We start from the raw sequence: 15,451 nt of genomic DNA, 5'->3' as shown, positions 1-15,451 counted from the left end.
TGAAGAAAACTGATGTCTAGATGTATGCGAAATTACTGAGTTATTTTAGCAGTTGTCTACAGCTTACGGAATGAATTCCAGGGGGCCACATTTAGAGTTTATAAATTTCTGAAAGTTCATTAAGTCCCTTAACTGCCGTATCGAACTTCACAATTAGATATGCTTCCCTTTTGGAAAGTTTTTGGTCCCAATCACCTCCTCGTGGATCTTTTTCTACACGGGAGATGATGGTCATTTGAGGTCATTTATTTGATGATTGTGCCGGATCCAATGATTTACTAGTGGTGCAGTTTCGACTTTGTTTTTTATTCTTGATTTGTGTTGGGAGATTCTATTGCGAACTTCTTGATTAGTCTTCCCAATATATAGGAGTCCACATGGGCATAGCACGCCATATACAACATATTTTGACTTGCAGTTGCTGAATGTTTCATGTTTCCATGAAATACCATGGTGTTGGAAGAGGGATCCTTCTATAGTCAGGTCGCAACATAGACATGTGCCGCATTTGTGGTGTCCTTGTATCGGGGCTAATCCCATCATTCATCTAAGTGACGGTTGTTCTTCTTTTTTAAATCCTGCTCTTACTACGTGATTCGCAATACTGTTCTCTTTCTTGAAAGCGAACAGCGGTGGTGCACGTAAACTTTCGTCCAAGTTTTTTATTAAATGCCAATTTTGTCCAATGATTTTTTAAAGATTATTGGCATTTGGACAATAGGTAGTGACACAGACCTGTCTTTGAAGTTTAGATTTCTTCTTTCTCTCAAGGAGACTTTCTCTAGGTATCCATCTGGCTCGCTTCATGGAATTGCGGACTAATTTTTTTGGATAGCCGCGATCACATAATTTGGACACTAGATTTTCAGCATGGAATTTGTAATCTTCATTCGATGAACAATTCCTACCAATTCGCAGAAATTGTCTGAATGGCAAATTTTCTTTAAGACTCCTTGGGTGGTTACTGGAAAAAAGTAAGGCCTTGTTGCGATCTGTAGGCTTGATGAATAATGTTGTTGCTAATTTTCCTTCAGATGGGATAACTTCGACATCAAGGAACAAAATTTTACTTGCAGATTGAGCCATGCTGAATTGTATGTCTAATGTTCTGGTGTTCAACCAATCAAAGAAAGATATCAAATTTTCTTGTCCGCCAGTCCAAATCATAAAAACATCATCTATGAACCGCCACCATATGGCCACATATTTACTGAAGGGGTTGTTGTTGTGGACATATGTGTCTTCATAGAGGGACATGAACAAAACCGCCAGCTCTACTCCTTTGACCTGGAGGTAGTATTCATTTCCAAAACAAAAATAATTCTTTTTCAAGGCGAAAGATGCTAGATCCACTAGAAATTTGGTTGGCACTTGGAATGGTCTAGGTCTTGAATCCAAAAAATGTTGCAGGACTGCCACAGCCTCGTCTTGAGGTATTTGGGTGTAAAGTTGTGTGACATCTAAGGTGACTAATAAGTCATTATCTTTATTGAATTCAACAGTTTCCATCTTATTAATGAAATCTGTCGTATCTTTTAGATACGAGGCAACGTCATCCATGAATTGCTTCAAAAAATAATCGACTTATTTGGCTATTGGCTCGAGCAATGAATCGCACCCTGCCACAATTGGTCTACCCGGTGGCTTAGTTAGATGTTTATGGACCTTGGGTAGGACGTAGAACATGGGTGTCTTAGGATGTTTATTTTGTAAATAATCCATTTCTTTAGGGCCTAAAAAGCCTTCGTCTAAACCTTCTTTTAGTATGGGAAATAAGAGATTTTGAAACACCACTGTGGGGTCCTTTCCAATTTTGTGATAGCAGATCTGATCGTCCAATTGTCTCATGACTTCGGCGGTATAATCGAAGGTGTCCCATACAACGATTGAACCGCCTTTATCTGCTTGCTTAATTGTGACCGTATTGTAATTTCTTAAAGTTGCTAAGGCATTTGTTTCTTCTTTTGAGATGTTGAATTTGATGAACTTTTTTTGTTTTTCCATTTCAGAAATAGCGGAAAGAACTGTCCTTTCAAATGTCACAATTTCTTTCGGTACTTTGTTTCCAGGGGGGCAGAAAGTATATTTTTTTCGCAGTCCGGTGACTTCAGATGGTATTGTAGTAGGGTTGGTGGAGAAAAACATGGTCAAACGCAGTTTACGGCAAAACTCGAATTCAATCTTCTCGGTTCTTTTGGACGGGACGAAAGAGAGTCCTTTAGATAAGACACTTTCCTCAGCAGGTGTTAGAGTTCTATTCGATAGATTAAAGATTGGGGATACCGCTAGTTTTTGTAATGTTGGCGGCGAGTGGTCATCTCCCAAGTTTGGTTGTATCTCTGTTTTCCTCTTGAACTCGTTTGGCCTCTCCCTAAAAAAGAATTTGATGATGGTCCCTGGGGCTGTTGTGGTTGGTTCCATTTTCGGTTTCTATTTTGTCTGTTGTTACTATTGTCACTGTCTTCACCTGAAGATGATGTGTCCGAAAATGTAATGAATTTATTACGAGATCGGCCTCGGTTATCTGGGAGGTATCGTCTAGTCCGTTTTAGTATAAAAGTCTGCTTGTAAAAAAGGATAGACGTTTTCAATAGAGAAGTTTTTTTGTCCTTATCAAATTGATTTGTCTTTTGTATGATGGTATAATCTTTGAATTCCTGGATTTCTTTCTCTACTTTTTCCAAAAGAGTCTTTGAATCCGTGATGGTTTGATTATTGCCTATTTCTGCTTCTAATTTGGCAATTTCCTCGAGTTCGGCTTTAGAGATTCTTGCTGCTGTTTCAATCGTGAGGACCATGAGGTCCCTACTACACTTTGTTTCAATGAAACTAAATCCCTTTTTAAATAAAGGGTCCTCAGTGAATATCACAGGGATATTTTTTATCTGTAATCCTCCTAGGATAGTACCCTCACGGAGATGCTGTAGAAGGAAATGTCCATGCAAATCAGTTCTTATTTGTTTCTTTTTTAATCTCAATAATCTATCAGATTCATTTTGTGAAGTTGCTAATACACTGAGGGAAACAGAGGAAAATACAGGTGGAGCGCTCAGAACGTTCTTTATATGATCTTCACTATAGGCAAAGGTGTCCTTCTCTGCCATAACCTTAATATACTATAGAGTGATATGCAAAAAATAAGAACTAAAGAGTTGCAGCAGGAGAAATGCATAGTAGAGAGCAGTGAGCGCTGCTGCAGCAGTGCATCCTGACACACTCCGTGGCGCAAGAACACAGTACGGTCAGCCTCTGCTTATTAAAGAAGAGCTCAACCAAGAATAGCAACACGTGGAGGCTGACTCAGGTTGGACAAATCTTTCCCTCACCTTACCACAGGTCAGTCAATCACTGGGTGGGCCATTTATTTTGCTCACCCCACTACAGCTTTTTATTATCTAGCAAAAACATATGCCGGCTGTAAGAGCGACTGTGAGGCTTTTGCGTTGTTTGAGCGACTAAGAGGCTTTTGCATTATTTGAGGAGGACTGGTAACTGAATGATTAATATTGGTCTTTTAATATTCCTATTTTTTTTTTACTTGGCCAGCCTGTTTTGAAAGGGAGAGATTTTTGTATTGCGCTTGAAAGTCAGGTCTCTTAACAGGCAACTTTTTCTCCTCTTCGTGCCCTTGCATTCAAGAGGTTTTGCAGCAGTGTTTGGAGTATTGCATTGCTTTAAAGGGGGTCATAATTGATATTAGTCACTTAAGTGACCTCAGAAAAAAAAAAAAAGAAGAAAAAAAAGAAGTGACCTCAGAACTTGATTTTTCTCGTAAGAATGTGTCACTCAAAGTAGTAGAATGTCACTCATATTTAGACTGAAGACACGGAAATGTCACACATGAGCAATCTGAAAACTTGGCAGCTATGGGTCAGTGTTCGTTTATTAAGTAACCAAAGGCGGTTATATAATTTTTCATCTCCCGAGCAGTGCCCCATTTAGGAGTCCGGCGCGGTTGCTGGGGAAAGTTGGTGCGGTTAGTGAAATGACGATGTGTTTCTCTACAAGCTCCGAGCTCACCAGAGGTGCAGGGGAACGCACAGTGGAAAATGTTCATTTCACAGTGGCCATGTAATCTCATTTTACCAGGATACGAACTAAAACGTTCGTTTTGTGGTCCCTGTATATGTTCAGTCAAGGAACTAGCTATGCCTTTCAAAAACCTAGGACGTAGCACCTTTTAAAAATACCTACGATTTTGCGATCATGTTTGTTTTCTTTGTATCAACTCTCATTCAAGCTACGAAGTGTTTAATTGAAATATTTAGGCAAAATGTATTACTGGTTAAAACAAAACGTGCGGCAGAGATCCGAATACCACCTTCCGCCGAAAGGTAAAATATGTTCTGAGATCCAGGTAGATTATTCAACATGATTTTGTGTAAAATCCTCTGTAATTTTTGCATATTTTTTTTTAACTGTTCTGCCTTTTTGTTTTAAGGTCTGTCGCCTCTGTAATACTATTGAAGTTATTTCTTGTATTTCATGTTTTATATTTACATTGCAAAAAAAAATACCCGCTTTTGGTAACTTCCCCTTTCCAGTCCTGACTTACACATTCAATTCATACCTGAAAAAATAATGGCTAGGTGGCATACTCAGAAAGAGGTAGATGCTTGGGTTGACCAACCTCCCCAGCCTCACCCACTGTCAACCACTAGCTGTTTTCATTCTGCATTGTTGCATAATCATAGTACGGGGCAATAAGCCTACGGGGTGTAGTGACACTTTGATGGAAAATTGCAGAAAGTGGACTCCTATGTATTCTAAACATACAGGCTTGCAAACAATATTAGGTAAATCATGTAACTGGGACATAACATAAAAACTGCTAACATAATGAATCGGATATGTACCTGCCACTTGGCATAATTCCATTTGTGAGGTGTCATTAACTTGAAAATTGGCTCTCTGTTGTGCAGCGCGGGTGGTGTCCTTCCTGTAATTCCAGCCCACATGTACACATTTGCAGTTCACTTTTCCCAAAATTGGCATATTAGATGGATGTGGGGTTAGCCAGCCTTTGTTGTAGCCCAAGCCCCATCACAACAGAATCCCCCCATCACTCCTTTCCTGTGTAGTGGCCATTTCCTAGGGCATGGCCCTCTAGACTTGATGCACAGCCCCACTTGAATCAGTAGCCACTTGTCCCCAGTACGTACAAGAGTGCAGTATAAAGCCTGTAAGGTTTAGCGTAGAACAGAGAAAAAAATGTTTCCCAGGATTGGAGAGCATCTGAGCTTCAGAGATGCCTTAATGGCTGAACTTGATTCCTAGAAGAGGTTCTGGTACTCTCACCCAGTGCTGGGCTCTTAACTGTTGACCGAATACAGAAGAGGCTTGTTTGACAGTACAACTAGTAAAGACAAGTTTAATCGTTTCGTTGTTTGCCATATTAACTCCACATTGGGTCAAAAGAAAACCTTTAGAGGTGCTTTACTGCTTGTAGGAGATGAAAGAAATGCCAGGCTACTCCTTCCAAGAGGAGAGATTTGAGCCACTGAATTAAAGCATATGGTATAGCCGAGAGCAAGGACCTGCATGATGACGGCTTGATGGACAGAAACAGCCCAAGAGCCATGAGGCCACAAATCAGATTGAAAAGGTTGATCAAGGAGCTGATCCATCATCTTCACACATTAAAAACAGTGAGCCAACCTCATCCTGACCTTTATTGTACATGTACAATGGTTGTTCTTCCCTCATCTGAAACACAGGTACACCCCAGAAATGGGTGGCCTTCAACCCCGGGCATGGTGTCACATCCCAATAGATGTAGGATACTGCCCTAAATATTGAGCATTGTAATCCATTATGTTTTTGGAATTCTTGATGGAAAAAACAGCAGTCGTGTCTCTAGTTCAGTTGATTATTGAACCTCCTGGTACTCATTGTATGTGTATGTGCCCCAAACTATTAAGTCTGTACAGCAATTTAAGGTCCCTCCCTTTTTCATCAACATCTAGTGAAACATGACCCACAATCTAGGCACTGTCCCTAATATAGAGTTAAGGTGGGCAACTAAACTCTAAACTACAGTTAACTGGACTGTGTCCTATCTGACACTGGTGATTGGACACCAGGTCTTCGAGAGTCGCTACCAAAAGAATCCATGGGATCAACCAGAAACATTTTAATCAATGTGTGATTCTGCTTTTTTTGAGTGGTTGGTTTTGGGCTAAGGGTAATTAAATCCTTGTGATAATCCTTTTAAATAATCAAATCACTGACATAAATTCAGAGGGTAGGACATACCGAAGCAAGAGTATAACCGCATTGTATCTTATTCTCCGCTGTGCCTAAAATATGAATGCTTACGAACATACCCAAGTCAGCTGAAGTATTCCCTTTGTTGAACTTTGGCCACGGTGCTCGTGTTGACCATAAATCTAACACCAAGCGTGCTAGAGTTATAAGAACTTGTATGATGATAACATAGGCTCGAGAAGTGCTTGTACCTTCTGGTTTTCTTTTTAGACATATTTTTAGTTGTACTATTGTTATTTATTTTTATTAAAGAGCTTTCCTTGTTAACGTATAGCGCTGGCTGGACATTCAAGTTATTTACTGTTATTTGTTATTTCCCCCTGTACCCGAAGTCTCTAATCCCGCCACTTCTTAAAGTAATCTTTGACTGCTCTGAGAAAGCCAAGTGATAAATGTGACTACTTGGGCCTCAATTGAAGTGCAACAGTATGGAGGCCATGGGACTCCAATGGAAAATGGCCATGCCCACACAGGATAAGGCCCAATAACACCACACTGCCCAGGACCCCATGACGTGGTTACACACTTCCCTAAAGTGCTATCTTTATACCCTGTAATATTTTTAGAAATGCATTCTGAGTAATATCTTATGATCTGGGTTCTTCAGTCTTATTTTCAGAAAAATTGTTGGTAGAAAATTCATCTAACCTACCTGACAAGACTTACATATTTTAATGTGTTCACATTTTCACTGACACCCTCTTTGGTAACTCCTATGATAATTTGAGGTCCTCCCAGAGGCCAACCCCCCCTCTAACAATTCTCCCAGCACCACTGATTGGATAATTGGTTCATTAATTGGATTGAAACCAAACTTGCAGGTTCAGTGAGAATGTTCACCTTGCATTATTTCTCTGGTGCTGTGTATTACATGTCCATAGCATGTCGTGAAACATAATGAAAAAAGTGACTGTTTCTTTTAAAACTGAGTTAACCAATTTATATACAGTTTTCCATTTTTTTTTAGTTAAGCAACATGGCGTTGATATACGAACCATAATTCCTTTTACTGGAAAGGGATATAAACTTGGAGAACAAAGCATGGTATCGCCTTGGGCCAACGTGAGAAGCACTGGCAACATTTTGAAACCTACAATTGAATCTACAAACACTAACGCTGAAAATCCTATGAAATTGTTGCAGAATTCTTCCAACATCCCGAATCATAGACTTTACAACTGTGTTAAAGTGGATGATCAGGAGCTCACTGTTGTCAAAAAGAAAAAAATATCAGTGGCCAACACCAAGGCGTTCAAAAATATAAATGGTTCCCCTGTAAGAATTCTTCCAGTTTTTGGCAGTGTAAAAACATCAAACCATCTATCTACAAACAATACGCAATGTGCCTCATCACCCAGAAAGGACACACAAAGTGCTTCGGCAAATATAAAAGATATGCAAAGTCCATCTAATACAGCTAAGAGATGTATTTCATTTGAAGTGTCTGAGACCTTTTCAAGTTCTCCTTCAGCTTCAAAAGGCTCCAGTAGCAACCATGTCTTCCCAGTCTTTGGCCGCGTAAAAGGCTCTGGATCATCAAAAGATAGACCGAGTTTTCCATCATCAAGTAGTACTCGGAAACGGATTTCAAATCATGACACCTCATCCATACTTCCCTCTGAGTCTCAAGGTTCACGTAACAGTGACATTGGAGGCAAACCACACAAACGACCTAAGATAGATAACACAGCTGCCATTGTAGACTTTTTTGCAGTGCCATCAAATGCTGGTTCCAGTGGATGTGGAAGTACATGTGCAACAAGCAGTCATGGGAATAGCAGTACAGACATAACTATTTCTCATGTTCAGGCCAGTGCTACAAGTAGTCTGAGTGCAAAGGTTAGCTGTCCTATCTGCCATACTCCGGTTTTGGAATCTAAAATTAATGAACATTTAGACTGCTGCCTAACAACGTCTTTCTTACGTGAAGAACCTGTTTTATGATGGTTTTTAATAGTATTTTTATTTTTGATTGTAGTTTTACGAAATATACATATAAATGTAATTTAATTGGTAATGACAGATGTTACCTCGCGCTTCATCACCCAGTCCCAAAAATATATGTTTCCTGCATTTTATTATTGCTGCACTAACCCTCCTACTGTTTGGAGTCAGCACATCTTTTGCTATCAGAAGAATCTAAACGGTGTTTGCTGACTGCTCACCGTGGTTGCTGGCAGGATTTCATATGCCAATTAGTGCTATCGGCTGGGGAGCAACAGTCTTCTGATTTCAGGTAGTAGATTCATATTTATGTAGTACACCCCCCCCCCCCTGCTTGGCTATCTGCCTTGGTGCTGTAATCCAATGGACAAGTCCACCAATGCTGCTGCACTGCCCTGTTTTGAAAATATAGAAGCCTTATTTCTTCCCCATTGCCAAAGATACTCTGGCAGTTCTTGACTCTCATACAAACTGTTTGTCATTTTGCCTGAAAAAGGAAATGGCCATAGAACGTGGACGTTCTTGTTTTGGGACTAGGTGTGTATTTGCAGCACACGCCTCTCACTCTATTTAGTATTGTGCATCATTGTTGGAAATTTAAGGAGCTGCCAAGAAATTATCTTTTTCGGCTGGTTCTGATTCATCTGGTGACTTCATGTTACTTAATTGCTCAGGGCAATATTTTAATAATTATGCTTAAAATTAAAGAAACTCTTACTGTAATCAGAAGATGTGTCCTTAAACTGTCAATTCTGGTTTTATTGTATACTTTAACTTGCTTTGCTGTGGTGTATTAGGCTTTACTGGCCTGCTATTTGAGCTGTTAAATAATTTTTAAATACCCTCATAATCTTTTTTTCCCCTGAGAACTCTCACCCATTTGTGGCTTTACATTGGCTCTGCGTAGCTTGTAGGAGTTCTCATTAAAAGCTCGAAGCCTTTACCTGCATATTGTATTCTGCAATTAAGGGTGTGTCTCTGTCTTATGGTGCCTTCGGTCTTCAGGTCATTGAGGTTGCCTGTGTGCCAAGTTAACACACTTTCTTGAATGGCGAATGTAGAGTCATGTTGTGGACTGCAAAATTGCACGTCTTTGATCATGAAAGTAGTACATTTTCCCTCCACCTCCTACTTTTGGTTGGACCTACAGATCTAAAATGTACAAGAAGCACTCATGAAAGACCATATCTTAAGCCGCACTTCTAGTGCCTGGCTCTTGATATTCGTGCCTTGATGGTAACCATTTAAACTTTAGAAAGTGGAGCAAAAAACATTTATTTCAGTCAGCGTCACATGAAACGATCTTCATTTAAGTAATAAGAATCACAAAAAGAAAGATAGTGTATTCTTATCAACAATTTCCTATCATATCAAAATGTGAAAGAATGAAAATTATGAAGATTTGTTTTATGGAAGTCTGATATTTTTAGGACTTTTGTTTCTTTAAAATCCCTCTTGTTTAGTGCTCATTATATTTGTATGCTATTAGGCCAATAGGAGGCCTTTTATTAATAAAATCAAAAGACAACTTTGGTAGGCTTGCGCAGTTCAAGTTTAACCTGCTTCATTTTAGAAAATGTGGCTTTTGTTATTCTAGGTATGTACAACTAGTTTGTGCTTTTTCCATTGCTGTAGTATGAGAACAGTGGTTCTGCTACCATAGCAGTATACTCATCCATATGACCCCTGTATTTGGGACCTCTATCCAATGTCTAGAAGGACACTGAGACACAAAAATTTTCCTTTGGAAAAATGCTGTATTCATATATTAAGAATTTATTTTTCTTTTATATATAAGTGCTTTACTGCGGTAAACACGTAACTTACATACACTACAAACGAAGGTAATATTTTACAAAGGTGACATACATAAGTGATAGGATTGTGACTGTACACACCACAGAATTACAAACCCTCATACAAACAAAACCATTAATGTCAGTAATGGTCTATCAAACTTTCCCAACAAGACCCATTAAAGCAACGGAGGTTTTGATAGGGAGTTTTTTGTTGCTATAATCAGAAACTCATTGTAGATAGGAAATTATGCGTTTTTTGATGGTATGATGGTTTGTAATTCTGTGGTGTGTACAGTCACAACCCTATTACTTATTTATGTCACCTATGTAAAGTATTACCTTTGTTTGTTGTGTATGTACGTTATGTGTTTACCGCAGTAAAGCCCTTGTATATCAAAGTGAAAACTTCATTCATAATATATGAATACAGCATTTTTCCAAAAGAAAATGTTTTGTGTTTCAGTGTTCTTCTAGACATTAGATAGAGGTCCCACATACAGGGGTCATATGAATGAGTATCCTGCTATGGTAGCAGAACCACTGTTCTCATACTGCATCAATCCCCAGGTTCTGTGCATTACTGGGGTACCCTATTGAGTTTAATGGTTTTCCATTTCTGTAGCACAAAGTTTAGGCAACAAGTAATCAATAAGATTGCAAAGTAACACATTTGAAAATATTTCTAAATATTTCAAAATAAAATTATTTAGTAAGTGTTCAGTTTCATCTTAATAAGTTACTGATGTTATGTCTTCATAGTGATGAGGAGCCAGCAGCAATACTTTTTCGAAGGAACATAAATGAATATTAAAGAAACCCTTGTTTACATTAATTCTGTTTGAATATTGTCAGACTTGCATCACTAACATAGCCATTTTGTTTGTGCTGTTGCAGTTAACCAGAGGTCTGCCAAGACCTCAAAGGATCATATCATTGTAGTGTTTGGTCAGTGAAAGGGTGGTGTTGCATCTTGTTAAATTAGCCATGTGGTTTAAAATGGTGCATCAGTCTACCTAGGCCTCAATTTTATGTATCACCCAAAGGAATAATTTCATACAACTTGCAAAATGTAGAATATATAATATTATCAAAATAATATATGCAATTATTTGTATTGTAGAATTAATTCTATCCCTTTCTTCCATTTGCAGTCTGCAATTGTATTTTTCTATGTGGATTTTTATGGGGACTATGGTATGACTTTCCAGATCTCATTTCTATTTATCCCTTTGCTCTTGTTTCTTATGTGCCAGGAGCTTGCTATCCATATCCCGAATTTACATCTGAATCTGGCTAGCCATAGCATTTCGATCTTTACCACAGGGTTCCGAATTTGGTTTCATTAAAAAGAGGCAACTCAAATTATTCAAATTTAAACATAGTTTATTGCAAAATAAATGAAAGGGTAATTTTGTGATTGTCTTTTTTACCCAACATTGTGAATTTCCAATCCTGTTTTGTTCTTATATGCATTTTGGGGGAATATTGATGCTGAAATGTGAAGGAAACGTGCTTCAGCTTTATGCTAGTTCTTCAGAAGTTGGTCTAGTAACTTGTCATAACACTTTTTCAACTTAGGGTGCCTTTCACAGCTCTAACTTACCCTCTGTTTTGTGTAGCAAATATTTTATTACAGATTCTGCTGATGTTTAAGTTTAATCTGCTTTATTTATTAAATTGTTTCATGTTTATCAGTGTTCAAGTTTGGTTAAGAGTTTGAATTTTTCAACAATTTTCTTCAAATCTGACTTACCAAACCATCACAGTATTGGTTACCTTGCTGCATATGGTTGATATATTGGCACAAATGCTAGCACATACGATCAGCAAAGTCATCAGTCTTTAATATTGTCAATACATCCATTCAGAAATGTGCTACTGGTAGTGAAACACCTTAGGTTTTCTTAGATAAACCCTGGTATTTTACTGGTCTTATAAAAATGTACAGTTATTTTTAAATTGATTTTGTTTTTAATATTAAAACAGTACTTTAAAGTGATGCATTTATTGATTAAACCAATAATTATTTTGTCATACCTAAATAATCTTGCGTCCATTAAGTGAATAGCTTGGTTGAATTGGCAAGCAGTTAACGTTAGAAAATTATAGTGATGACTATCATTGCTGATAGAGTGGTCCAAAGTGACTCTTTACTGTGAGTAAGTATTGAAGTTAGAGAAAGCAAGCTTTACTTATATTGGCTACTTACCGTGAAATATTTAAAGGTTAAGGTTTTCAGTTACACTTCTTAGTTCTTCTCGTTAAACCTTTCAGTAACACTTGATTCAATGTTACATGTACCTGATTGAATGTTGCATGTTTTCCCTTGTAATGCACATCTTTAATGGAATCTAAATGTTACACCTTCTAAGCTGGCAAATGACTTGAAGGTACTGAACTGGAAGACCACCTTCCTGGGGGCCATTGTTTGACTCCTAGAATTTGTGATCCCCTTCACCTTCAGAACCATACACATATTTGCAAAGATTTGCTGTAATTCACCCAACCTTCTTTTATTACTAATGCCGTAAATTTAGATACTTGGTATGAAGGAGATTTTTTCAAAGCATAGACAGTTGAAGACTTGTAGACTGGCAAGAACTTTTAAAAATGTGGCGTTAGGTAAGTACTTTACTCTCACTCTTGTGAGCAGGATTTGAGCCGTAGAAGAGGGCAGAACTGCCCAACTGAATGCAATCACAAATCTGAATCTGGTTACCACTTCTTTTTTTGGGCATATACCTAAACATATTTGATTTTTGTCTGAATTGTAACAGTGAAGGGGGCTGAACAAACATCCAAAATCTTAGTTGCCGTGCTACACACAGAATATAACATTAGTAACACATGGAGATACAATCAACCTTTAGTGTATGGCTAGGTCATAATATTTTCCAGAACTCGAATATCCCGATGTATCCCAAATCTCGCAAGTATAACGCAGTGGCAGTTTATCTGCTTCAACTTTAAATGCTACCATCTTAAGTAGCTTAGACACTGCTTAATGTGCTTTTCCAGTGAGGTGGGAGCTGTAAGATATTGCCTGAAATAGAACAGAACCAGAAGTAGGCCAGAGAGGAAGCGATCACGTCCTTCTCATTGCGATAGTGTCTGTAATTATTAGTAGAATATATCAACAGACCCAGCTGTCCCTCAAAACAAGTTAATAACAGTGCCGTCAAGTAGTGGGATCAAAGAAACAGTTGTTAATTTATAAGAGAGAAAGGTCAATAAAAAAAGTAACAAGTACAGGTTATCCTGCAAAGGAAAGTCATTTCTTTTTAGGTCTCGCCTGCGTAGGCTGCGCATGCTCAGTCTCGCTAGCGAGATTTTATGATTTAGAGGTGCTTTGAGTATCGGGCTTTAAGTCCCGCCCCTCTTTCCCATTGGTCGGCGTCACAGTTTATGCTAAACGGTGGCCAGCCATTGGGAAAGACGTTTTGATGAGGTATACTTTTCTCTTTGTCAGACTGTCCACTTGGACAGGCTTGTCTGACTTCCTTCTGATGCAAAAGCTTTCTTATCTTTATGGGTTCAAACACATGGCCTCATAAAGACAAGAAATCGTCAGACTGTGCTTGTTTAACTATGTGACGATACGAAGCTTGTAAACGATTTGTATCATATGTATTTACCACTGTAACAACCTGCAAAATGGCTATTGCTGCCTCGCTTAGTCCTCTTTTCATAGCCAAGTATTTAAGTTCCGTGGCCACAATGGAACGAAAGAAAACGGTGTTTTTTTCAGAATAACATGAGTATAACATTTAAGGCTGGGATTATGCTTGATAGCAGATTACACTCATTCCCTCTATCACCATTTTCCTGCACACTTCCGCTTTCACTTTTCGTCGCTCGCACCAGCCGACAGCTGCTTTCAAGAGCCGGAGCCCAAGCAACCCCTAGGACTCGAGCGCTGCTCTCTAAGGGTGCTGCCGGAGCCGGAGTTTCTGCGTCCAGCCTGCAAATCTTCAAGCTCCTGGGTCTCAAGCGCTGTTCACCTCCTGCTGCCGCCGCCGTTACCAGACCGGTCGCCGCACTCCCGATACGCCCCCCTCCCTCTGCCCTGCCACGGTAAAACCACAAACAGCGTCCTGCTGGCTGCCGGTTGCAGTACTGCTCATGGGTTGGGGCGAGCGGCCGTGGCTGAAGGGGTGGGGGAGTCCAGACGAAGTACGGTGAGGCTGGTTTGGTGCAGCAGGCGCGACCAGCGGACGACCTGCGGCAGGTGAAGCTCAGTGGCTGACTGCGGGACACAGTGGCGTTAGTCATTTCTCAACTGCCTGCCTGCTTTGCTCACCCACTGCTCACCCACTGCCCACTCGCCCAACTTGCTTCCTGCTTGCTCCCTGCTTGCTTGCTCTCTTCTCCTCACTTTCTCCCTGTTTTCCCCTCACTTAGAGTCTCCTTGCCTGCTTTTTTTTCACAGTCTACTGCGGTGCTTAGGAGCCTGGGAGAGAGAACTCGGGGTTTGTGGAGTCAGAGGAGGCACAGGAGTGGTTGCTAGCGCTTGCAGTGTTGGGGCAATGTTAGTGCAGGTGCAGGGTCCCGAACCACAGGCTTTACGACCAGAGAGGCACATTGGTCTAACTATTGCTTTTGGCCCTCAGAGGAGCACCCAGAGAGGCTCACAGAGAGCGGGGAGCTAGATATCAACCTTTGAAAAACGCGATATCAGGAAAAGCAGCGGTCACAGCAGTCAGTCAAGGCAGCTACTTCAATCAAATCAGCCGATAGCATCTTGCACGCAATAATGCGGTCTGGGAAGATGAGGCAGTAGGCACCAGTAAACCCTGCCAAAAGAACAAGGAGGGCAACCAAGAAGACACTAAACAAGGGAAGTGCCGAGGCACACGCGAGGACAAAAGATGAAGCGTTCAATCTGATCTCTCCTCTTTTTACCAGCCCTGAACCCTCAACAAGCGGGATGGCAAGTAGTTCAAGCAGTGCCCCTAACTTGCCCAAGTCAAGTTACCATCCTAAAATTTACACAAAATTTTCATTTATAAAGGATGCCGGGCCGGTACTGTGTTTAAATAGCGGTAAAGTAACTAACCTCCCGACCCACTCCAACCTTTCAAGGTACACCAAATGGAACACCAGTTGATACAACAGCAGCAATGGCAGCAGCAGGCACCAGAATGCAGAGGCTTATCAGTTGCCGGCAAAAGCCATGGTAGTGGCGATACAAGCCCTAAAGAGGGAACAGACGTACCAGCCATAATCAAGGAGACAGACCCAAGGAATCGAGGCAAACGATCACCTAGGATACGACGACCTGAATCAATTGGAGATAGTCCTGCCTATAAACATCGCAATAAATAATGAGCGCAGGTACAACACGCCTGGACAGCCGGCGAGCCGTAGAGCAATAACCGCAGAGGGAGGACCAGAAGGTATGAAGGAAAAAAAAGGGGAAAGCACCAACAACTGCATCCCCT

The 15,451-nt window shown here is 40.1% G+C and overlaps 1 protein-coding gene across 1 annotated transcript in view; it reads left to right on the top strand.

The window, feature by feature from the left end:
* SPRTN (SprT-like N-terminal domain) overlaps window positions 1-9,907 on the top strand; it is a 320,234-nt gene extending 310,327 nt beyond the window's left edge. The window contains exon 5 of the mRNA XM_078648742.1: window positions 7,235-9,907. Within this exon, the coding sequence (XP_078504868.1) occupies window positions 7,235-8,211 (977 nt within the window). The 3' untranslated portion in view covers window positions 8,212-9,907. The remainder of the gene's footprint in view (window positions 1-7,234) is intronic.
* Window positions 9,908-15,451: the final 5,544 nt, after the last annotated feature.

The sequence above is a fragment of the Lissotriton helveticus genome, chromosome 6 (assembly GCF_964261635.1).
Source record: "Lissotriton helveticus chromosome 6, aLisHel1.1, whole genome shotgun sequence".
Lineage (NCBI taxonomy): Eukaryota > Metazoa > Chordata > Amphibia > Caudata > Salamandridae > Lissotriton > Lissotriton helveticus.
This window is presented reverse-complemented; position numbering and strand designations above follow the sequence as displayed.